General features: G+C 38.6%; 2 protein-coding genes and 2 long non-coding RNA genes across 6 annotated transcripts; 2 read left to right on the top strand and 2 right to left on the bottom strand.

Moving 5' to 3' along the window:
* The first annotated feature begins 508 nt into the window (after positions 1 to 508).
* LOC133706882 (uncharacterized) lies at positions 509 to 2,966 on the top strand. Its single transcript, XR_009844774.1, has 3 exons — positions 509 to 946; positions 1,651 to 1,721; positions 2,681 to 2,966. It is a non-coding gene; the product is annotated as an uncharacterized LOC133706882 (long non-coding RNA).
* A 6,276-nt stretch (positions 2,967 to 9,242) lies between these two features.
* LOC133726622 (uncharacterized) lies at positions 9,243 to 11,074 on the bottom strand. The gene is made up of 2 exons (XM_062154210.1): positions 9,936 to 11,074; positions 9,243 to 9,541 (listed from the first exon to the last, which is right to left on the bottom strand). Exons 1-2 carry the CDS (start codon positions 10,908 to 10,910, stop codon positions 9,503 to 9,505), a joined length of 1,014 nt encoding a protein of 337 aa, XP_062010194.1. The 5' UTR covers positions 10,911 to 11,074; the 3' UTR covers positions 9,243 to 9,502.
* A 693-nt stretch (positions 11,075 to 11,767) lies between these two features.
* Positions 11,768 to 19,574, top strand: LOC133726621 (uncharacterized). 2 transcript variants are annotated; one of them, XR_009854890.1, is made up of 12 exons: positions 11,768 to 12,152; positions 12,830 to 12,888; positions 13,188 to 13,307; positions 13,798 to 13,839; positions 14,444 to 14,507; positions 14,618 to 14,673; positions 15,692 to 15,764; positions 15,883 to 15,955; positions 16,250 to 17,227; positions 17,339 to 17,419; positions 17,564 to 17,627; positions 18,619 to 19,574. It is a non-coding gene; the product is annotated as an uncharacterized LOC133726621 (long non-coding RNA). The 2 variants fall into 2 exon arrangements; XR_009854889.1 differs by having other exon boundaries at positions 16,250 to 17,419.
* A 131-nt stretch (positions 19,575 to 19,705) lies between these two features.
* On the bottom strand, positions 19,706 to 25,323 carry LOC133726620 (protein RST1-like). Of its 2 annotated transcripts, none has more exons than XM_062154208.1 (6): positions 22,798 to 25,323; positions 22,401 to 22,701; positions 21,289 to 21,882; positions 20,854 to 21,003; positions 20,389 to 20,507; positions 19,706 to 20,276 (listed from the first exon to the last, which is right to left on the bottom strand). In XM_062154208.1, exon 1 carries the CDS (start codon positions 25,180 to 25,182, stop codon positions 23,326 to 23,328), a length of 1,857 nt encoding a protein of 618 aa, XP_062010192.1. In that variant the 5' UTR covers positions 25,183 to 25,323; the 3' UTR covers positions 19,706 to 20,276; positions 20,389 to 20,507; positions 20,854 to 21,003; positions 21,289 to 21,882; positions 22,401 to 22,701; positions 22,798 to 23,325. The 2 variants fall into 2 exon arrangements, with proteins under 2 accessions (XP_062010192.1, XP_062010193.1); XM_062154209.1 differs by having other exon boundaries at positions 22,798 to 23,325.
* Positions 25,324 to 25,519: the final 196 nt, after the last annotated feature.

Here is a 25,519-nt window from a genome sequence, read left to right as displayed (position 1 = left end):
CTAAATTGCTTACCAATATTGTAATACCCCGAAAATTCAAATTATTTTCCGAGGATTTTTATTAATGATTTCGTGGTCATGAAAGGAAGTACGAAGCTTTGAGGGTTGTGAATTTAGCTCGAACAATTTTATTTCGAAATCGTACGTTAATTCGGGGTACGCGAAAATCGACTTTTTATACGTGAGGAATTTGGGAAAACTTCCTTCATGAAAGTTGTAGAGCTCGTCGATAAGATCGCGTGCATATGCGTAACACAAAAATCGGAGTTCGTATGAATTAGTTATGATTTTTCGAAAAAGTTCCCAGTTTTGTATAAAGCATCCATTTTCGGAAACTTCCAAAAATATTTTTCATTTTTTTTGCCCTTTTGGGAAACTCGGTCTTTTTCTCTCTCCTGCGCGCCCGAGCCGACAGAACTGGGCTGCTTTCGCCGGCCGAGTTCTTCCTCTTCCGGCCACCTCTGGACGAGAAACCACGTCCATCAGCTTCGCCTCACTCTTCTGATGCCGTCTGTGGCAACCTTTCACGGCGGCGCGGCCTCTAGCGGCGGCGGCGACCTTGTTTCGATTTGAGTTCGATTTTAGTCAACGCCGGTTTTCTCCTAGCTCCGGCCACCAAAACTTCCGATCCTTAGCTCCATGAACTCGCCTCAATCTTCTGATCATCATACTAGAAGGATCGCACCTGGAGTGACCGGTTTCACGTTCGTCGGAGCTCGACCGGTTTTCGATCCGAAACCAAAACCTTTCGATCGTGATATCTCGAGCTGTAGTGCATCGTTTTGATTGATTCTTGAACCAGTGAGTTCGGCTTGATGTTCTTAACAACTCTCTAGAAGGAATCGAGGCCTGAAATTGAAGTTTTTACGTCGAAAATCGAGCTCGCCGGTTTCTGCATTTCTTCGCCGGTTTCTGGAAAATTCCGGCCACCTTCATACTGTTCTAGGTAATTTTCGACCCCTTCCGGTCATTTTCAGACTTCATGCTAGTTATGAAAATTGTTGGGCTTGATGAGATGAAGAGGAGCAGCCAGGCCCCGACACCATTGGCGGTGGTCGGCGGCGGCGCTGTCCAAATTCCGGCGGCCCTTTTCCGGCCACCTCCGGGGGTCAAAAATGTGATTTCTTTACATTTTTAGATTCTACATTTCAATACGATCATTTCGATATATTATACGCATTTTTTGGATATCGTATGATTTAGTTATGAATTTTTACGGTTTCGATCGATTTCGATAATCCAATTAATGTTTTGTGAAGATCGGACCGTCCGATGGACTTGTAGTTTTGATATGTTGATCGTATGACTGTCCCAGTGACCATGTGTGGTCATGGGCGAAGATCCGACCGTTGGATCTTCGTATAATTGCTAAATAGTGATTCGGAGTGCGATTCGTGAGAATCCGACGGTCGGATTTTCATGAAATTTTGTGGAGATGTTTATAAGGATGATTCAGGAAGATCCGACCGTTGGATCTTCGTGATAATTTTGGAGGATGATCCTAAGGGTGATCCGTGAGGATCCGACCGTTGGATCATCATATAATTTCGATCCGACCGTTGGATCACCTTTATTTTCGATCTGACCGTTGGATCGTCGTTTAATTTTGTTTATGAGTTGTTGGCTAAGTTATGATCATATTGGATTTAGGTGATTGACGGTCTTCCTTGGTGAGCGGTTTTGGTGTGTTTTGTGAAATTGAAGACGCAGCGGGATTAAAGGTGAGTAAACCTCACGTGGTTCATATTACGAACCGAGTACTTTTAATTAATTTATTTTGTCGTAATTGTGTGAAAAATATTTATGGAATAAATATTTGTTTTAAATCATATGGACTTGATCAACTACGGTCCATAGGTAAGTAAAATGATTTTAAGTATACAAAATGATTTTCACGATTTTTGTGCTTGATTTATAGTTGGTATTAGTGATTATCCCTGAGCGGATGATTACGTATATATATATTTACATGGATATATATTTGGAATGGTGTGACATTGAGGTGTGTATGGAATTACGATAATTTGGTTGTGATATGATATTGTATTGGAAATTGCCATGATTATTTATGATGATGTTAACCGATAAATGTGTGTGATAATCATGTTGACCTTCTGAGTTGATTAGAGGGTAGAATTGTAGTGCTCTGAGGACAGGGAGTCCGAAGAACGCCGGTTAAATAATAACCGAGATGTAGTGCTCTGAGGACGGGGAGTCCGAAGAACGCCGGTTAAATAATAACCGAGATGTAGTGCTCTGAGGACTGGGAGTCCGAAGAACGCCGGTTAAATAATAACCGAGATGTAGTGCTCTGAGGACAGGGAGTCCGAAGAACGCCGGTTAAATAATAACCGAGATGTATATCGTTTATTTAAGCCTTAACCGAGGTGACAGATAACGATGTTGTTAGAAATCTAACGTGTTATTGGTGTTGGGTCCAAATAGTTGGGATGGACCAAAGTGGTGATATTGTGGTTAGAAGAGTGTGGAAAAGTATTCGTTGTGGATTTCCCGTGTTTTGTTTGATGTTTCATCACAAATGTTTTGATTGTTGATTTTTACTTGAGTTAAAATAAATATGTTATAAAATCAACATTCCCTTCTTATTTACTCACGAGCTGTCAAAAGCTTACCGGGTTTGGTGTTGTTGCAATCCCGGTACACTATTCAAATTGTGTAGCGGGTAATCCTGCAGGTTAGGAGAATCAGGGCGGTGATCGTGCGGGTTAGAGTAATTGTTATAGTTTTACAGTGATTGTAATAGTGAGGTGAGTTAAGCTCAATTGAGCCTTACAATTTGATTTGGTGAGAGTGTGCTGTAATAAATAACTTGAGAATTTTGGTTTATTGTTTTATTAAGAGGTGTGAAGTGTGGTTGTTTGTGAGAAAATAAACTCAGGATGTTATTTGTAATTTTTTTTATTTTTCATGCTTCGGATTTGAATTTGTTATTCAAAATTCGGGGCGTGACAAATATCCTATTTAAAAACAGCTCTTGCTGGAGAGCTCCATTAATACGAACATGAAAGATGAAGTAGAGACTAAGAAGAAGAAGGAGAGACTACGAAGAAGAATAGAGAGAGTGAGAAGATGAAGGAGAGAGTGAGAATCGAGATCTGAGAGAGCACAGTGAGATGGGGAGAGGCTGGTGTTTGAGTTTTCTAGTTTCGCGGGTTCTAGGTCGAGTTGAGAGAGCTGAGTGAGAAGGAGAGAGCGCGCGGGGTGGTGTTTGAGTGCTTAGTCGTGGTCGAACTGAGTGAGAAGGACAGAAAGTGACTTAATTGCGAGGGACCTGTTGAGTGTCAAATAGCACAAGTCAAAATAACTTGGGAAATTTTAAAACAACCCCCACATTCAGACAACATTTAAATGTTGTCTGAATATCACAACATTTTCCAGTCAACTAGGGCGTGGCTATTTGAGAGGGAAAAGACTCAATCAACTTTTGGATATCCCTCCAAATTTGAGATAGAAAATCACCACCTTCTACAACTACACAAATGTGTTGTCTGAATGGTCACTATTTATCCAAATTTGAGATAGGAAATCACCACCTACTACAACTACACAAATGTGTTGTCCGAATGCTCACCATTTTTCCAAATTAAACCAGTATGGTTTTAGTGTATATTCAGACAACATAAAAAAAAATTATGTCGTCTGAAAAACTCAGACGACATAAAACAAAACTTATGTCGTCTGAAGTGTGTCATCTGAAGGCCTTTTTGGCATAGTGGCTAAGCCGATGAACAGTTAACTGAGAATTAGTATATAGTAAATATGGATTGGAACACAATTTGAAACATAAAATTACACCTATAGTCTTTTACACATCCTAGTTTATGTGTAATATAGATGAAAATAATATGTATTTTATTACGTCTATTTACCGAAACATCTTAATGTAAAACTAATCAATTAGAATGAAAGACAGGTTTAATCACACATTTTCATTTATTTTTACAGAGAGAAATAATTGTTTGGCTAATATGGTTTTTATTTTTTGGTCAAAATTTGTCCAAGAAATTTGGGTTTTGTTAATTGTTAGAAGCTCTAACTAATTTAATTTCGTTTTGGAAATATGGAGTACGAGTCTGATAAGAGCTTAGCTAAGTAAGAAACTAACAGGGTGGTAAAGCAAAGAAAGAAAGAGCTGATGGTTTAAATATAATCCAAGGTGCATGCATACTAAGCGTCAGTTTGGTTGGATTGGCGAAGGCTTCCAATTTATTTGGTGCTAGCACAGGTTCGAAACCCAGCCTTGAAATTTTGGCTGGTTTATTTGCTGAAAAAATGCTAATATCTCGGCAAAGTTTCCGATATTTTCCTAAATTTTGAGATATTGGCGAGATTTTCTTGAAATTATTGGGATTTCGTCGATATTGGCGAGATTTCGATAAAATATCATGAAATTTAATTGGGACGTAACTAAAATATCGCCATGTGAAAAAAATGAAATTATCGCCGAAATATCGACGATAATTTCGATTTTTAAGTCCTTGGTAGGGAGAACATGGAATTGTTTTTGGGATTTTCACAATGGGGTATATAATATTGAAGGGAGAAAAATTCACTACCTGAACTTAGATGCCAAGGCCAACATAATATCCAGACTCTCAAGTATACCACTGTGATACATGAAGTTCCAATTACTACCTGAACTTAGGTGCCAAGGCCAACGTAATATCCAGACTCTCAAGTACACCACTGTGATACATGAAGTTCTAATTTCGTATTAACGTGGTCATTCCGTCCAAATTTAGTGACGGCTCCGTCTAAATGCTGACATGTCAAGCACGTGCTCCAAAAATAAAAGGGCAAAAGGGACAGTTTATCCAAATGGAGCCATCCTCGAAATTAAAACTCAATTTCCCTTCATTGTGTATCCATTATCTCCTAACCCTAATCAAAGATGTAACGTCCCGTATCTCAATTTATCCGTTTACTAGTCATTTGGACAGTAAACGACAACTACTTTAACTTTTTACTCTGTTTTGGTACTTTTAGTGGCCTTAAAAGTTGACTTTTTGTTGGAGTCAAAATTTGAGAAAATGTTCTTCATGAAAGTTGTAGAGGACGTTAAACCGAGCATGTGCATATGTGGTACGTAAAAATAGGAGTTCGTATGCTAAAGTTATAAGTGAAATACGAAAGTTACTGTTTATGGTATTTAGTATATATATTGAACTTTACTGTGGGTAGGTCAGATTCTACCCAGCCTCTTTCTCTCTCCCTGATTCTCTCTTCCTCTCCGACCTCTTCACCTTCTTCCGGCCATAACTCCTCCATCGGCGATGGATTTTGACGCATAAGGTGTCCTTGGAAAGCTCTCTTCATTCTCTTCATTTCTGGGGGTTCGTTTGGTAGCTTAATTTGAACTGTGGAAGGTGCAGCAACCAGAAGAAGAGGATGGTCACTGTAGCAGATTGAGGTCAACGCCGGTTTCTCCCTATTCCGACCACCACAGACGACAAACCTTAGTCCTTTGGAAGCGCCTTGAGACGTAGATGATGCTCCCCAAGTATTTTGCAGCGATTTGAAGTGTGGAGGAAGAATCGACGGTTTGAAGTTTGGGGGCACTATTCACAAATCGGGTTCAAACTTCTCCTTAATTGTTGAGGTACTTCTACTCATTTTCTGACTTTGTCACAGTTAAGAAAGTTGTTGGGTTTGTTGAGTAGGTGCTGCTGCCAAAATTTGGTGGCCGTTGGAATGGTGGTGGTGGCGGCGCGTAGGGCAGCTTTTTAATTGCGATTTCTGGCTAGTTAAATCCTAGAAATGTCGTAGAACTTATATTTGAAGTTTGGATGGATATCGAAGAGGATTGAAGGAGTTGAGATTATGGGATTTGTGATTGAATTTTAATTATCGTAAAATTATTTTCCGTTCAGTAATTATTTAGGTACGAATGATTGTGTACAGGACAAGGTACTGACTCATCACTCGACGAAGATCCTTACGATTGGATACCACGTTAGCCGTATACTGTGAGTGGACTTTTGTTTCTAAATAATGATGCATGTAATTGTTTTTTCCCGAAATAAGTATTTATTTAATTAACTATCTTTTTACCATAATTTACTTTCAGAAAATTGATATTGATTTATCTTGGTTTTGACATGGGAAATGGATTAGTGATTTAAATTAGTGTTTTAAATTTATCAAGTATATTTTCTGGATTTAAGTATTCATTACCATATCGATTGGAATTTCGAATGGAAGTTTATTATGCTCGATTTTGAATTTGTGATTTATATTAAATTTCGATGAAGTATCTTCCGAGGTGATTTCCGGAATTATTTATATTTTCATTCATCGATTTTGAGTTTCCTAAATGATCTTCGAAAATGGGATTTTCGTTGGGATTCATGGATTTACTTTAACCTCGCATATTGGTTTATGAATTCGAGAATATTTTGGCGTGGGGGGCCACGTCGTTGGAATATGTATTTTCTCGTGAGATATTGGGGGAAGCCTTACTGATTTTCGATTTTCATATGATTTTAACCCACCATACCTAGGTCGTCATATTTATTGCTAGCTAGCCTATTAGTACTCCTCCCCACTTACTCTGTGTTCGTGGGTGAGTTTTTGAGTAGAGCATGGGATGCTCAAGAGTGTGGGACACTCCGACCCGAGCCTGGGAGGCTCCCTTACTTGTATGGTGATTATTTCTTCCCCATACTCTGTTGTTACTTGACTAGCGGAGCTAGTCTGATTTCTCTTAACCAGCGGGGTTGGTATGTTTCCACAAGATTTCAGGGTTTAAAGAATTATGTTTTATAATTGTTGCATACATTGGGTTTTTTTTTTAATGAAATAAATGTGGGAAAGTATAAATTCCTTTTTTTTTACAATTACTTATTTTTGTCCACTCACGCTAACGTTTTTATGTACTTTCCCCTGGGCCCTTCGGTTTCAAATGCCTAGTCTGCAGAGTAGCTGGTTCGGCATAGTAGGATTCGGGGCATAGCATCTGCTGCTGTAGTTTTCATATTGTAGTTAATCGTTGAACCTACTGGTACATGAATTCTTTTTCTCTTTTAGATTGCTCTAATAACCTGTGGGACATATGTTGTAGAGTTTGGGAGTTGCACATGTGTATTTGGTTTATGTTGTATGATTCGTATTTTAGTTGTAAATTGTGGCGTTGTTGTGATTTGGGGAGCAGGGCGGCTCCATAAGAATAAGGATGGTTTATTATTATTGGGTATTAGGGAAAACTCCCTTAGAGTGTATTGGGTAAGAGGGAATTAAACAACACAAAACAAAAGTAGCTGATGAAGATTACCTGATCTGTTGGCAGAGACTGAGGAGAAACAGTAGTAAATTGCAGAGATAGTGAGAAACAGAGGAGCAGAAGAGAAACGCATCTGGGTTTACACCATTTCTTCTTCATCTTCTCAACTTCGCATCAACAAACTAAACTAGACTCCGTTCTACATCTCCACTAGCTCTAGAGTCTTGTCTCTATGTCAAAGAAGACCAGGCTGCCGCCTCCACGCCCCAGCAACCAATCAACACATATTCCAGATGCAATTTTTCTTAAGGTTAACTATGAAGAGCTCAACACTATGTGACATGGTCTTCACATTCACGTGATACCATTCTCTAGGTTTTATGGAGGTGCAGAAGGGCGAGTATGTAGCTTGCTGCACCATTGCCACTGTAAGTATTGCAATAAAAGGATTAGTGGGTATTTATGATTCAAATTATACTAATTGGATTCGTTGTTTTGCAGGTCAAGAAATTCAAAGATGCATTAGCTAAATATGAGTCTGATATCACACTTGGCTGAGATATAGGTGAAATATCAGCAAGATCTTCTTCACCATCAACCAAAGAAGAGAGGGTGCGGGAGGATTTGGTCATGTAAAACATAGATTTGTCTGGTGTTTGGAGCAATGTGATCCATAACCGTGAGGGCTTGCTCTCTTCGGGCGTGTACATCTTAATAATCAACCATTTTACCTTGCAGGGACTGAGATTGGTAGAACTTCATAATGGCAATGATGCACTGAACCTTAGGAAAGATCCAAGATTTTGATAAATTTTTGGATGCTTTAGCTTTGTTTCAGAAGAAGAGGCTGCTAAAATCTTGATCCAAAACTGATTCATTCAGTTATCTAAAATTTTGCTCTAAATTTTGTTTATTAATATATTAACACGTGAATGAAAATAATATGGCTTTAAGTTTCAATTTGAATGGAGGTCAAACTAATGATGTCCCCTGATACTAAGGTCTTCTTTAGCTCAATCAAGACTTCTAATTCATTGATAACACTAATTGAATCGGCAAAGCGTGGACAAAATTTCTAATTATATCGATTCTGGACCAAAGAATAAGCAAGCGAAAAAAGTATAATCTCAAACCCTGAAGAACCAATCCAGTATTGTTAAGCATGCTGAAGTACAAATTTATTACAAATTAAACAAACAGAGTAAAGAAGCCCAATGTCACCTACAAAATTCCCAACCAAATAAACAAAAAGATGACGCACTAGCAGCTTGAACAGACAGCAGCTAGCACCTCTTGAACTTGCAACTGTTATGAATCAGTCAATATGTGATGTCAACAACCAAAATAACTTGCAACTTTTATGAATCGGTCAATATGTGATGTCAAAACCTTAAATAAGCACACCACACCAAGATAAACAACCAGAGGCAAGAACACAAGAACACAAATTTAAGGTGGTACAGCGAAACTTTTGCCTACGTCCACTGCGTAGAAACCAATCTTAGTCTTACTATATTTGTAATATGCATCTAACAGACTTGATAAACAACCAAGAAAGGAGACTACTCTTCCTATCTCTCTCTTCTTTGCCCTCTCTCACTCTCCAACTCTGAGATGGAATACACTTTGTCCTATGTCTCTTTGATGCAAAACTAAGAACAGAACCCCTCTTACATAGCCATAAGGATATTAGTTTTCTTCATCAATTAAGAAACTCATTCCCATTGATGGTAGGCAATTATGTCTTCTCTTTCTCTGTAACTGACAAGGATTACAAGTAATCCTACATCAATAAGGATATATTTTGTTTTTTTCCTTATTAGAACTCCATTCATCAGTAGGAATCCAAAACCTACTGGGCGTCTACTTCTTGTACTCTAAAATAATTGTCTTAGAAAAGACAAATGGGATAGAAACCCAGGGTGCAATCATATGGCATGCCACATGATAAAACAACACCCACAGACAGAAACTTGTCAAAAGTGAGTTGAAGTATTCAACATTTGAAACTCCAACCAAGTGATTCACTAAATAATAATATAGTAAAAAAAAAACATAAATAAGTAAACAAATAAAAATAAAAACCCAAGTGCAACCATGCAGTCTGGGAAGAACTGACAGCATTTATGCTAAAGAAGTGCAGCCAGCACCCCCTTTCAGGTTGCTCTTGGTGCACCTATCACGAATCAATGAGTTTGTTTTGTTTTCTGTGGTGATTCCCCGACAAGTTGCTCTGAAAGCAGAGAGGATTGCCCATCAGGATTAAGGATGTTTTCTGTGGTAATCCTCCAACAAGTTGCTCTGAAAGCAGAGAGCATTGCCCATCAGGATTAAGGATTTAGTAGATGTATACATAACAATCTACTGTTTCAATAAATAAAATCAAACTCGCATTTTCATAGCCAATTCAAAGTAATGATCATAACAGCACCCTATAATATAATATATCAATTCTGGACCAAAGAATAAGCAAGCGAAAAAAGTGTAATCTCAAACCCTAAAGAACCAATCCAGTATTGATAAGCATACTGAAGTACAAATTTATTACAATTTAAACAAACAAAGTAAAGAAGCCCAATGTCACCTACAAAATTCCCAACAAAACAAAATAAAAGATGATGCACTGAAAATAAATTAAATTGTTACAGTAGCAGCTAATTATTAAGAAGACATGTAAGAAGACAGCAGCTAGCACCTCTTGGCATGCCATAGGGGTGCTGTTTTGATCAATGAGCAATGCTGGCTTGGCTCCCTCCTCAATTTGATTGATCATCTTCAGTTGGCATTTGGTATCGGCAGAGAGGACATAGGTGGCTGAACTCCAGCCACTGCACAATGCAATGTACATGATAATGATGTCCGCAGGCAACCGAGTAATCGGTTCTTGTTGATAATCTACAAAAGCTGCAAAATCCTCCAAACAAATAGAACACGAGGGTGAATGTGTGATAATAGTAATATCAACTGTCACTTGCTCCAAACCATCAATTGATGATTTAATCGCAGGAATCATTCCACCTACACCTCTGCCTCTAACTCCAACAGCACCTCCAACATCTCCACCTACACCTCTAACATCTCCATCTCCAACTACACCTCTAACATCTCCAACACCTCCACCTCCAACATCTCCATCTCCAGCTCGAACAGCACCTCCAACATCTCCAACTACACCTCCATCTCCACCTCCAACACCTCCACCACCTACACGTACACCTAAAACTACAACACCTCCAACTCCAACTCCACCTCCACCTCCAACATCTCCACCGCCCGCGCCCGCGCCCGCGCCCTCCCCGTCCCCGAGGTAAGTGGTTTCGCAAACACCCACATCAATATGGTGGGCAGAGACGGCCGCCTCAACCACCTGAGACAATGTTTGAAAAATAGCCGGCAGTAAATCATGAGGGACACCCATGCTTGTAAGAGTTTCAGATATTTTTCGTGTAAACCCGTTTTCATTCCATGATGATGATGATAAATACCGCTTCATATCTGAAAAACTGATCCCATAACGTCTTACAGCTACTCGATGACATTCTTCATAAGAACTGCTGTTAAATTGGCCGGCTGTTGCCTTGAACAACGTTAGTCTGATGAGAAGCATGTCCTCCCCCAAGCCTCGGTTTCTTTGCAACACTTGAAGGTCATAAGAACGCATCTCTTCCATATCTTCAACGGAGCGATGATCTGATCTGATATCTTTGCGGCTAAAGAAGAACGAGGGTTCCGTACTTAAATCGTTCACCAACCCTAGGTTTCTAATTCAACGAGGAGTCCCCTTTCTCTCACGGATAAGGATTTCCGAAACCAATCTAGATCGGAAATAAAGAGATAAATAAATAAATAGATAAAAGGCCGTTTCTGAAAATCACCGAGAAAAAAGAAAAAAGAAAAGAAAAACAAAGTAGCCCACCAACAGCTCAGAAAGTAGGCCCACTAACAGAAACTCAAATTCTAAATTTACTATTACTATATACTAAGAGCATTTCCAACAGTAGGAATTATTTTGTAGTTAAATATAGCTAAAATTGTGAAATATAGCTATTAATTTAACAATGTTGCTCCAGTAGTAGTAATTATTTATAAATAATTTACTATATTTTATCCAATCATAAACTGATATGTGGACAAAAGAGGAGGGAGAAATATAACTTTTGTTTTAGCTATGCATGATTCTCTAGCTAAATATAGCTAACCAATTTAGCAAAAGCTAAATTTAACTTAGCAATAACTAGTCTGTTAGAGTTGAATTTTTCTTTAAAAATAGTTATATATAGCTAAAATTTGAATATAACTAGTCTGTTGGAGATGCTCTAAAGGAGGGTTGGTGTTCATTTCTCCTGTTCATTTAACAGTTGTTTTGGCTTGAACTTGAAGTGGAGTGACGGAAATTTATTTACTATATACTAAAGCTCCTGCACTATTTATTTTACTGTTCATATTGGGGGTGTATGAAATGACTCTTTTGCCCTCTATTTTTTGTTAACTACGGCCCTGCCATTCTGTCGTTCTAGAATCCTCCCTCTTTTTGGATTTTTTGCGCGGAGAGAGAAGAGTGCAGCGGAGGAGGGAGAGAAACGGAGAGTTTGTTTCCGCCGTGCCCAGAATAGCCCAATAGAAATCGGAGAAGCTGATCCAGGAATTGTATTTGCCTAATCTACATCAGTGTAACTTTGGGTTAGGATAACAGAGCGAAGAGGAATACCAGGAGCTTAGTTCGTAGAAGATGTGCAGTCCTTCCAACCTTCCACGTGTAGTGATCGATTACCATACACACCTATCGGCTTGATGTCCCTTGTTTTTTTTGTCATTAGTTCTGCACATACCTGGGATTTGATCGAGTGAAGTAACAGAGGACGGACTGTATTGTGGCCACTGAGCTTGCGAAGCCCCTCACTGCTTACTGCATGTAAGATTAGCTCAATTTAATTACTTTAGTTCAATTTTCTGATTATTTACGTCTGCACAGATCAAACTTTTGGAGAAAAAATAATTTGTGTGATTGAATTGTGATACTAAGAATGGAAACTGATTAGACATAGCTCAAAATGGGTGAAGCTTATATTTTCAAGCTTTCCTTTATCCTCAACATCTGCTTAAGGCTTTTCAGTTGAGATATTGTTGGAGTGGTGTTTTTGGTGAGTTCTTCGGGAGACATTACTGTTTTGTTTTTTTTTTTCAAAACCTCTGGTTAATTAGTTACTTTCGAGAAGGTGTGTTCCTGCAGATTTGTTAATACATATCTGACTATTAACAAATCAGATGATGGTGATCAATGACAAGAAATCTGTTTCTGCTGTTAATGTTCTTAAGGGTCTCTCACATAATGGTGACTAATGACAAGAATTAAATTCGATCTTATTCTCTGACTTCTTCATGCAGCATTGACAACGCATTTGGTACATGAAGTGGAACTAATTTTTTAGGAAACATCAACAATATACCCTGATGATACAAAACATTTGATAGTTAACTAAAAGTAAACGATATCAAGTAGTAGGAAATTGGTTTTAATTTTAATATTGATTGAGATTTTATTGATTTGTATATGTTATTGAAAGACTTTTCTTGATTTTGTTTTTTCAGGCAATGACAGAAACGAGTTTGGAGTAGAATCTCAGCCAAAAGAGGCTGCGGAAAGTGTGGTAAGTGATTCTCAACATCTGCATTACGAATTGTGTGGCTGCTCAATTGGTTTACGAGTTTGAGTTGCGAATGGAAGTTCTTTTGCATTTTATTATTCTTAGACTACTTATAAGGTTGGATTAGTTGCTAACATGCCTTCTGGGTTTTGTACTTTTAGACTACTTATAGAAGTTCTTTTGCATTTTTATTATTCTTAGGTTCCATACTTTTAGACTACTTTTAATTTCATAATCAATTTGTTCATTATAAAGAGTTTAGGATGATCACATCTCATTTCTATACTATTGACCATGGCAAGAGCTCCATGTTGTGACAAAGCTAATGTCAAAAAAGGACAGTGGTCTCCTGAGGATGATAAAGCTAAGTCTTGGGACTCATGGAACTGGTGGCAATTGGATTCATCTGCCACAAAAAGCTGGTAAGTTTATTAAAGGGTCTTCCTAAACTGGAACCAATCTTTAAGGATTTAAATGCCAATATGTATGGCAACCACGTATCCTATTGCATGTAAAGTAAATGGTTTTATCATGTTAGATTCTTAATGGAATTCTGGAATCGAATTTGGAATTTGTATTATTGGTTTTGGCTCATGATTGGTTTCATCAAGATGTTTAATTTAAACTTAGATAGTCACTCGAATTTGGTAAAGGAGTTAATGTCACTCCTGGCTCACAAGTGATATTAATTCTGCCACAATGACATTGTAAACCTAGCAACCAGTATGATTTGTTACCTGTTGTTTTGTTTTATGCTACGCCTTCAAATTTTTGACAATATTCGGATAAATGGTAGAAATTCTAATGACCTATAATAAAGCCCAAATATATTTTTAATTCCGGAACATTTTGTTCTCTGTTTATCATGAACTTATGACAACCTTGCTTTTGTTGTTTTTCTATCTAAAACAGGCTTTTAGATTCTTCAACAAGAATCAAGTTGACCACATTAAGGTAAGAAGTAATCTTCTATATGTATATTTGTTTTGTTAAATGAGGGCCAGGCTTGGTCAAAAAGTTCTATGTTGAGGGTGGTACAATGCGCACCCACTGCGTAACTTACATACCAAATTTTGAGGGTGGTACAGTGAGGGCTTGGTCAACATAATCTTCTATGTGTCTATTTGCCAAAAAGTTCATTCAAGTCTGTGATGTTAACCAACTGATCGATTTTTTGATTTGAATCAAAGAGTTTCCAGTTTCTGAACATAGAATATTACTCTAGCTGTAGATGAATAACACTTCTAGCTGAATTTTGATTGAATTTCTTTACAAACTTCTTTGTTTACTTCAACAATTTTAATTTCTATCATAATTTACACTTTCGGTTTTGTACAGCTCCCAAACTGAGATTTAGTTGATAATCTAAGAAAACAAACTTATACCAAAAGCAAATAGAAAAGGCTTGATTTTGAAACAAGTGGTTATTTTTTCAACTTCCGCACATCATTACTTTTATTCAGTTTTCTGCTCCGATCTACTCCCAAGTTCTGAATTTTGTTGATTTAGTATATGTTTATGTAATGTCCATTTGAATTGTATTTAACTGGGTGATCAGAACACGTGATTTTCTAATAAAGAAGCCAAGCTGCCGAAATTGCAGAAAGTCACCCCTCAATTTGGTTCGTTTTCGATCCCTATTTGTTCTTCAATTTAGTTTACATTGGTCACTTTATATGGATTTATTGATCTGCCAGAATTGAGGCATTAATTTAATGTTTTCATATTGTAGGAACTTTGTTTCTTCCATGACTTGGCATCTGAGTAATCGACTCTAATACTTTGAAGGTAACAATCTGATATTTTCCAATCAGTTCTCTGTTTATCTTATGAAACCATTTCAATTTGATACTTTCAAGCACAACAAACACTCAACCACATTTATCGTCTTTTTCCTTTATCATTGTCGTTTTTTATTTATCTATTAATTTTAAATACATACAATTTGATCTCAATTAATAAGCCAACGTTTAAGTTTTCAATAGTTCCAGTATCCAAAATGTTTTGCTACTGCTTTCAGTTTTCAACTTTCTTTCTATTTTGTCTCTCTCTGTTTCCAGCTTCAATTTTAGATCTGTTGTTACTATTCCTTCCATTTTGAATTCTTGCTCATTTTGAAGCTCTTCGATTTTCAATTAATTCACTGAGGTATCTACAGCAAGATTGTTGTTTTGCTTATGGATGTTTGTTTTAGTATTTCATTTCTGTTAAATACAGGGTTAGAAGATTGTTTGAATATTGACAATTGTCAACTCCTTAATCTTTATTGTTTTGTGAATCTGTATGCCTTATATATCAATGCTGCTTTTTATTTCAAAATCACTATCTGCCATAGAGACAATCCTTTAGATCTGTATGAATTCAATAGGAATTCATCTTTGAAAAGAACATTCCCAAGATTATTGTTCTGCATTTTGATAATGTCATTCATGTTGCTTATTAGATAGTTGTAGCATGCGGATCCATATTCTTTTGTTTAGTTTATACTGATAAAGCTGCTCCAAGTATGTTGTTACATCATTCTTACAAACAAATTTCCATTACAGAAAAGTCAGTTTATCAACACGCAGGCACTACTAGCTAACAAATGTACTACTACTTCTTACTGTACCAAAGTGCTTTAAACTTCAAGCAGTTTTGTTTTTCATCTGATGTTAAGCTTAGAAAAATAATTCGTTTGCAACAACATATAATGCATAAGCTTTTGACAGAAAATGAAAATTCAGCATCCTTCAGATTCATATAAAAGCTGTCTTGCTGCCTTGACAATTAAAGGTTATGTATTCTTTATACCGTTTCTGTACAGGTTAAGCAATATCAGTATACCAAAGATACAAAACGAATTGCTTCTAAAAACTCATGGTTCTCTTACGAATCTGGTATGATTTGCAAATCTGATGGTTTCTTTTTCTAATTTTTTTTTTTTTTCTATATGCTCTCCTTAAGTATACTTGGTTAGACTCCACGTCTAATCTAATTCAAGCACTCGTTCCACAGGTCTGGGAATGGCTTCCTGTGATTTTGATCATTGATTTATTTGTATTATCCTCCAACACTGTGGCACTCAAAGGTCAGACGATAAAGTATTTACAGTCTTGGACATCATTTTACACTTTTCAATTTCAATATCTGCATCACTATTTATGCCTGGTAAATGCTAAATGCATATATCCACGTAGTTTAGTGTTGTTTAATGTGATGTTCATGATGTAAATAGATACTTCTTCTTGATTTGATGTGGAGGTGTGCATTAGCTAATATTATGTTTTCATAGCATTTCTCAAATTCTCCATCTGCAAGATTTTTTAACTTTGGATGATGACTGCAGTTGAACATCTTTCTTTTTCTTCTTTGGGTGAAACAGTGATAACTCGATCAGCTATGAGTAGATGTATAGCAGCCTCCTTCAGTACTCATGTTGTAAAGTTTTTAGTCACACAAAGGTGCTGAACTTGGGAACTTTGAGATCTTTTCTCACATGTTGTTTGTTATAGGAGAGATCTTCTATCATTGTTGTGTCTGAAATCTCTTTCTTTGAGAAATGCAGCACTTTTGAAAATTGTTTTTGTTATTTCCTGCAAAGGAAGAGGCAGTGACAGATTATTAATATGAATGTTGTAAAATATGTTGCAGTAAACATGTAAAATGTTTGTCATTAATGAAATCGATATCTGATAGCTTTTAGTTCTCCTTACAATTTTATATCGCTTCATATTTTTGGTAGTCTCTGTATATACTATATAGAAATTTCTCCTAAAAAACATCGGTTTTCTTTTCTTTTCCTTAATTTCTTACCAATCTCAAAGTAGATATCTATTTGTTTTCTATAAAGTTCAGAAATATAGAAGTGATCATACTGGTATGTGTTTTTGATAATGGCATATGTTTTTGATTCATGAACTGGTTTTCAGTATACTGTAATGATGAATTTTTAAGTTTTTTTTGACTGGAGATGTTAAAGTTAGTTCCTTTATACACCACAAAATTCTATTTATGCTCAAATTGGGTCTACTGCATTTGAATCACCGTGAGTATATCTCATGCAACCAAGTAAAGCGGAATAATACGTCTCAATTAGCGGAACCTGCACTTCTACACTGCAATTAGTTGATAAAATACCAACAAATCAAGTTGATAAAATACCAGTTATTTATTTGCTACTCTATTCTTAAAATTTAATATCTCATTTCATCAATTAAAGTTTCAACTTCCACAAGTTTCAGACTAAATATGCATAACTCCTCTACAACATCCTCTGCAACAGCATAACGCGCGGGCAACTATTCCTAGTATAGTACCAGAGCTTCTGCTCTGCGTTCACTGTTCATAGAATTAGTAACAGGTGAATTCCTTTTCTGCCCTCGGTGTAAACGTCGTCTTCTGCGTCCGCCGATCTTCTTCTCAACAATTTCTCTCACAAATCTCAATCAAATTTCATCTTTCTCCGGCTCAGGCCTAATTCTTTTCCCAGCATAAGCAAAATCCTTAACTCTTTCTGTCTTCCGGAAGCTATGGAAATCAGCAGCAGTAAAAGGTTGGTAAGATTTCGGCTTGATAAAATCAACGCCGATATGATAGTCATTCGTCAGTTGATTGCGTTTTACAACTATGTATATAATATATGGTGCATGATACCCATCCATCCTGTTTCTCATTCCTCTGTCTGGTTTTGTTAAAGGCTGGTGTTGCTTCTGATCGGTGGTGTACTTATCAGCTGGGTTACCTCTACAGAAGCTGCATAGGTTAGTCAGTACTTCTTTTCTCTGTTTAATCTTGGCTTCAATGATTGTTGAGCTCTTTTCGGTGACATTTGATTTGTATGAAAATATGAAATGCTTATGGTTTAGGGGCTCGATTGTCTTACACACACAGGTTAGTGTTTTGAAAAATTGCTGACTCATTGCTTATACCTGATATCTGCTACGCTTTAAAACTTTATTGTTTGCTGAAATCCACAGTGCTATGTAACTCTTGAATCATTTTTCACTAATTAAGCTAACTGAAGGATGAGAGGGAGAAAAAGAGAGGCGACGGACATGAGGGTGAGAGAGGTAGAGAAAGGGAGAATGGATAGTGAGTCTGGGGCCTTTTTTTTTCGTTCGATTCCTGATTTGGTTGTTCTCTGGTGCTTTATTTTTCTTTTCCTTATTTTGATATGCAGGTGGTTGATTGTGAATTTTGCAATTTTTTTTTTTTTTGGGGGGGGGGGGATGGATTTGGGTTGGGTGAGCTGCTAGGTGTATGTGTTTATTCAGTTGTAACTGATTTTGAATATTTTTTCGAATTTTCATTTTTGTTAGTTGATTTCGATATTTGAGAATTGGGTTGTGATTTTTCTGCATGTGATGATTTGTATATGGAGAGTTGAGAGTGTAGGATGAATCAGATAAGTCAACAAGTCAATGAAGAACCCAAGTCAACAACATTCTGTTGCAGACCCAAACACGTGTCACATCATCATTGCAAGAAAATAAAGTTAGAGAAATTAGTTAGGCTAAAACAGAAACTGTTAAGCATTAAAACCATGTACTTAGCATTGTATAATCATTCTTTAGAAAAAGCAATACAGATTCATCTTCGTCCTCATCTCTCTCTTAGTCTTTCTGCAAATCCCTAAATCTCAGCAGAAAGTGTGAAGAATCCATGATTTCTGTTTGATGAATTGATCTATCTTTCTTCATCTTTCCGTTCCCCAATCTTCTGGCCCACCTTCTAACTTTCTCTTCATTGCAGGCTCTATTATCTCACTGCCCTTCTGAGTTTGAAAGACTCAGATTGTAAATTTTCCTTAATTCAAGAATTGGCCTATGTATAGTTTTTCAATTCCGAGTTCATCATGTCATCCCAACCTGCTGCTTCATTCTTTCTGGTAATTAAGCTCAGATGACTATATCTTCATGCATGTGGTATTTAAGGCCGTACTTACCTTCTGGTCGGTCCGTTAATAATCTGAGGAAATAGAGCACCTTGTAATGAGGTGATTTGGAAGGGTCAAAAGCCAAAGCCTGACCGAGGAAGATACATGGTTGACCAGAAGCAGCAGGAGCTGGAGAAATAAGCTAGTGTGGAAAAACTGCAACAGTATGGGGGTTTACGTACGTGTTTCTTCGAGGGGACAACGTACATAAGAAGAAGCCATTACGTACAGGACTGGATGATCATGACGTCGTGTAGGTTTTGAACCAAGTTATGAGGACTGCAGTTGGGTGAACCACACGCTACAAAGTTGGATAGATTTTGGTTTCCATGGTACTTCGACGGTCATTATCAAGATCACGAGGGATGAAAGAAAAGGCAATGGATTTACAAGGGAAGACAGCGGAGATGGAGGAAGAATTTGGGGTTGTTGATAAGAGAGAGCCAATGCTTGGAGATGCATTTGAATCGGACCAGAGGTCGAGCTGGCAAGCTCACAACAATTTCAGTCAGGAGGGTCTTCTATGCTGGCAATGGTGCAGAGTCCCTGCACCAAATTATCTATTGTCTTCGATCTCTGTAAAACTTTTGTTCGATTGCTAATCCTAATGAACAAAGAAAGACATGCTTAAGTACGTCAAATACGTATAAACAAACGACCATCAAAATAAAATAGTGCTAACAAGATTTAGCATATGTAAATATGCACAGGTTACGCCTGTACATGCGGATTTGATTGTTTACAACTTATTGTCTTACTCAATGTTTCTTGATGAGAGAGGACTAAGTAGTTAAATTACAATATGTCTATGAGCTATCACAGGCCAATGTGGTCCTTTGGTCTTTCCAATTTGAATTTCTTGAAGCTCCAGTCATGAAAAAAATTTGTTAATGCGAGAGACTACGAGGAAATCAGAAATATATACTACCAAGGACTAACATAAAACATATTCGACAATCAGTCCATAGTTGGCTATCCTAACTAAGATATGGGGTTAGTAGCTCCCATGTCTAGTAATACATTCAATACAGAATAGAAGAGCAGGAAAGGTTTGGGTTCAGAGCTTCCAACAAATGTTTGACTATTCACAGTCGGTGAGGTAAGGTAACCACTATATGTCCATATTGGCAAGCTTAAGCTGCTTCTCAAGAGACAAGTAATCCTTCAAGGTTACACAGGTAGAATGCATCACGCGCAATAGGAAACCAGCCATGGGATTCTCGCTTTGATTGATAGGTTGTATGCCGGGCGGCATATCCTTAACCTGTGCCTCGTGTGTGGTCCAATTGTAAATGCGCTCCATTGATGCAAAAAGAGAGGAAACGACAGATTCTACGACTCCTCCCCAACTAGAGTTTGAAAGAAGCGAAGAAAGGGTGACTGGTAAATCACTCAGCAGAGTTTGTTGGTCCAAAATCAGAAGGGGCATATATTTGCTCCAGCTACCAGAAAGCAATCCAAGAAACTTCAACGCCTATACTAGCAGAAGGTCAGTTTTTAAATAAATAACAAATAGACGTGGAATTCAAGCTACCAGACAAGGAAAGCAAATGCAATTCTCAATATCTACTAAGAAGGGAACCTACCGTGGACGGATAACTTGATACACAGCTAATTTCAGCCGCATCAATGAGCCACTGTCTTTTGATACTTCCCTCTGCATGTTGCAAAGCTGCTACAACTTCTACAAGCACGTCCCATATGCCTGAAAACAATCCGCATCAAGGATACAATTACATTAAGCTTGGGAAGATCATACACGTGATTTCTTACAATATATGATAGGAGTTGTACTAGGGTGAGAAAGGCAGGGTGTGCTAGGTGATTGAATTTGTTGAAACACCATGATATCCAACTGTTTAAGTGTTTGTGTCTACTTTATTATTGTTTAAAGTAACAGGGGTATAGTTGGTATTCCCACATAATGGTTCTCAAAGAGGCACAAGTTTCTCTATGGAGATTACCATTATAAGGAAAAATAAGGTCACCGAAAAGTCAAATATACATATATATTATAGAAACCACTGTTCAAAAAAAGAACAAATACTAACCATCGGATTCAATATTCAATATCAGAGCTTTTAGTCTTCCCAGCTCAGTCAAAGGGATGGAACCAATTCTAACTAGCTTAGATTTGGCTTGCATTTTTTTAGAACATCTAGACGCTGGCCATCTCTTTGTTGCAGGCCCTCCTGTGAAACCTGTAAGGATAATGTAATTATATAATTGAACACGTATGTGACAGAAAGCCAACTTGTATTCTTGTATCTTATCTGCTTTCAACATAAATGAAGCTGTATTGACACATTACCAGAGCAAGATATAGTTTCTAAGGAAACAAATTTTACTTAATTTGTATAACTTACCGAAATTTATCAAATTTACAGACCAATTCACTTGACCAGCATATTCATTCAACAAGAAGCAGTTAATAGATTTTTCAAGAAACAGCATAGTATAGAAACAAATTATCAGCATACGCTTACCTGTAGGAAATCCGCCAACCAACTTTTCCGAGCCTTTCCTAAGCATTTAACTGCCTCAGACCACTCCTTTAAAGAATTCGACCGACCTACTCCTACCACAGCAGCCAATTGCCTTGCAGGTAACAAGGAAAACAGCACCTCCATGCATTTTTCTATGTCGGATATGTACTCGAGAGAATCAAGAGAAGCCTCGTCTAAACACTTGTAGAGACCCTTCCAGCATGAAATCCGTAACAAACTTGTCTCATCAGTGTCATATGATTGACGTGAAGTAAAGTAGTTGCAGAGAACATCAAATAGTTTCTCAAGCCTAGAACCGGAGAATACTTTTATGAGGTCGGCAAGATGGTTGAGAACACAAGATTGCAGATTCCACTCTAGTGTACTGAATCTGGACAAGTCAGATAGCTCATCTAGGAAACTTAGGAGTTGGTCAAATTTATTTGCATGAGCTAATGAGAACTTTAGACACTCCTCCCTAAGAATTCCTTTTCGGAATGATGATTCTGTTGGTAACATCTCCGCAACCTGTGCCTCATATCTCATGCCACGTCTAATGATTGATCCCCAGTCCAACGTTGGCAATCTAGGAACCTGTGAAAGACACCTTACTACTGTTATTACTGTGCCAGCATGAGCGACATTAACTGTCTGAAGTCATAGTTTAATACATTAGAAAGACGCATAAGAAAAAAAAGACTTTAACAAGAACAGAATCTTCTTTTTGCACATATGTAGACGTGGAGGGGGGGACTGTAATCCAGAGTATCCATTGCTCAATTTTGCACATATGTAGTATCATAGAAGTAATTACATTATGCTGTATATGTAAATTAAAAACCCATGTGCACAATCAGAATAAAGCCATTAAATGGGAATTATCTAAGACTTCATATACCTTACTTAACAATCATACAGTGTCACGTATATAGAGATCAATGAGAATAAATGTCTAAAAGTATCAACAGTTAAAATCAAAAGCACTCATATCTCTCATCAATCCAAAAGAAAGAAAAAAGTACACGTGCAAAAAGCCAAAAACAAATAGACATCCAGAAGCCAAACAGCCTGAGAAAGGAGTACCACAGAAAAACTAGTAGCAAGAAACGTACCCTGGTAAAGTTGAGATGCATTAGCCATGAAGAAAGCTTCATAACTAAACTGTCATCTGCAAAACTTTGGGAAACAGATTTTGAACCACCTGAATCAGTATTAAGACTATTGTCAACATTGACAGCATCCTTAGACCACAAATGATTTCGAAGAAATGAAGCCGCCCATGCAGCATACTGTTGCAATTGATGATCATCAGATTTCTGCATGTGCAACAAGAAATATATCCTGCATCAACGATGTCAAATGCCGCTCACAACCAGGATTTGAGAGTAGAGGACCCATGACATAGCCAGATTCCTATCAAAAGAAACAAGATGTCAATATACATGCAAACAAAGAATCCAACGACAAAAAACAGGTACATATTTTCTTGCAATTGTAAAATAAATGTACCTTCTGTTCAAAAGGTGCCTGCACTGAGGTTAGCGGAGGCCTGTCAAGCAGGATCCCAGCACCTGCTCCCATAGCGTTAACGACTCCAAGCATCCTTCCGAAATGGACTAAAGGAGGGTAAGGACTAGAATAGCATTTTTTGAACAATTCTAGTAGACCCTTTACACGCTCAACTTCAATAGTATGCACCCCTTCATTCAGTATGCAGGCTAGAAGACTGCCTGACCCAATGCATGATGCCATCAATAAGCTGTGATAGAAAGTGCCAGATTTTTTTACATACAGTAATTCAGAAATGAGCTCCCTGTAACCATTTAGTTTACTAAATGGTTTACTTCAGTCTCATCCATCAATTCTACTCTTTGGCAGAATGCTACTAAAATGGGAATTGCAAGACAAGATCCTACTGACAAAACTATCTCAGAACCCTCAGAGTAAGAACCAGAACCTTGAACCAGTCTATTCATATGTGGAACCCATGATACCATTACCCCTCATACACCTCCCAGCACTGATCCAAACATCCACTTACAGGCAGAAGAAGGAAGGAGTCGGTGAATTCGTAATCCTGAATGCGAACGGTGATGTCGTTCGCCATGCCTGATGGTGTAACTGGTTCTCCGGTGGCTGTGGAGAAACGGAAGGCTGTTGTACGGGAAACCGAAGAGAGCCCAATTGTTTGGCAATCGCAGGATTAAGAAAGTTCATTGCGGAACCACAGTCCACAAAGATATTGACTGGGAGGCCATTCACAAGACCCTTGAAGCGCATCATCTCGCTTACCGACGAATTGGTGATAGCGTTGAGAGGCAGGGGTGGGTCTGTTGCGTCTGTCAGCTCTTCTATGTTATCATGGTCAACATTGTTTTCTACAGTATTCTCTTGAGCAATGGGACATTCGAGGATGGCTAGTATTGGCTTTTTGCAGACATGGGCTGCCGACCACTGTTCATCGCAATGGAAACAGAGCCCTTTGGCTCTTCTCTCTCTCTGTTCTGGTGTGGACAAGCGCCTGTAAGTTGCCTCTTGACGGGGTCTTTGAGATGACTGATTGTTGGTGGCAGGTTGGAAAGTAGAGTTGGTCGGCTGCATGTGTGTATTGTTTATGCTTTGGGTGGCAGAGGAATGGGGACCACTTGGTGGCTTGGGGGAGTACGACCAAGAACTCGTGCGATGGGAGCGCATGGCGCGGAAATCGAGGAGGCGTGCTTCGTAGCGTCGGGCTAGACGCTGGGCTTGGGACAGAGTGTTGGGCTCGAGGGCCATAACATCGTGCCGGAGTTCCGATTTTAGGCCACCCAGAAAGATCGGAAGTAGTTGCTCGTCTGACCAATCCGGAGTACGACAAGAGAGTTTGGTGAAGGCCGTAATGAATTCATCGACAGAGGATGATTGCTGAATGTGTGACAACGCAGCCTTGAAGTCGGTGACATTGCCGGACCCAAAATGCTCTAAGAACGCAGCTACAAAACAATCCCAATTCGCTGCCGGGTTGCGTTGCTCAAACGCAGACGCAGTCATCCAAATGGATGCATCCGGTCCAAAGTGTGATGCAATTGTGGATACCCTTTCTTGTGGAGGGATGTGCTGGGAGCGTATGTACCTTTCAGCCATGGCTAGCCAACCGGTTACATCCTCGCCCGTGAAGCGCGGAAGGTCCACCACCTTGGGTGGCCGGAAAAAATGTGGGTCTGGTGGGGTGTTGTATTGCTGAGGGGGTCTGGAGGTTGGGGTGTATGCAGGGAATGATGTGGCAAAGCTCAGTGGGGGTGGAAGTTGTTGGGCTAGTGCAGGGGTAGTGGCGTAGTGGGGAGGGGCCGAGAAAGAGGTGTAGTATCGGGGTGGGGTAGAGAGGTGGTTGGAGTATGGTGGAGGTCTGGGAGTTGCAGGTGAAGGCTGGGAGGTGCTGGGACCGGGGCCAGAGAGTGGTGGCGGTGTTTGGGCTATGGTTAGAGCCGACCAAGAATTGGGTGGTGGTGGAATTGATCCAAAGGAGATTTGTGGGTGTGTAGCTGGTGTTGAAGGTTGAATTTGGGCGATGGATTGGGCTACGGAGGAACCCAATTGCCATGAAAAATCATATGGTGATGTAGTCGTGGAGGCAGGTTGTTGTGGAGGTTGGAGATGGTTCATGAGTAGCTGCTGGAAAGCAGCAAATTGATGTGTTATGGTGGTCTGGCTCCGAGATAATGCCTCAATGGAGGTGTGGATATCCTCTTGCTGTGATTGGATGAGGTCGACAGTGGCTTGAAACACAGTGTAGGGGTCATCATCTTGAGGTGGTATAGTGGTTGAAGTGGGGGGATCTTGGCGCAGGGGTGGCGGGGGAGGTGGTGGTGGTGGGGTTTGGTTGTGTGAAGTCGAAGAGATTTGCAGGCCTCTCATGGGTCAAGGTCTCTGATACCAGATGATAGCACCAGAATAGCAATAATAGTAAAAAGAAAGAAAAGAATAACTAAACTTCAAACATTTCATTCCTGTCCCCCAAAAGCATCCGTTTACAATTATATAAGATTGAGCATCTATGTTGAGACCATGCCAGAACATAAGCACAATTATCAACACAGTCAATACAACCATCTGCACCTTTTGTCTTTCTCAAGAAAGTGGTTCTAACATGTGGTCATTGTCTCCTACACGTGCAGTCTACTTCGTCTCCCACTGCACCTTTTGTCTCTCTCAAGAAAGTAGTTCTAACACTAGATTAATTGTGATGACCGAT

The sequence above is a fragment of the Rosa rugosa genome, chromosome 1 (assembly GCF_958449725.1).
Source record: "Rosa rugosa chromosome 1, drRosRugo1.1, whole genome shotgun sequence".
Classification (NCBI taxonomy): domain Eukaryota; kingdom Viridiplantae; phylum Streptophyta; class Magnoliopsida; order Rosales; family Rosaceae; genus Rosa; species Rosa rugosa.
This window is presented reverse-complemented; position numbering and strand designations above follow the sequence as displayed.

Excerpts from the sequence above, each read along its gene's own strand:
- LOC133726620 (XM_062154208.1), bottom strand. The coding sequence starts at position 25,182 with ATGAGAGGCCTGCAAATCTCTTCGACTTCACACAACCAAACCCCACCA.
- LOC133726622 (XM_062154210.1), bottom strand. The coding sequence starts at position 10,910 with ATGGAAGAGATGCGTTCTTATGACCTTCAAGTGTTGCAAAGAAACCGA. Across the intron at positions 9,542-9,935 it reads CCCCTATGGCATGCCAAGAG|AGCAACTTGTTGGAGGATTA; the intron begins GTGCTAGCTGCT and ends CTCTGCTTTCAG.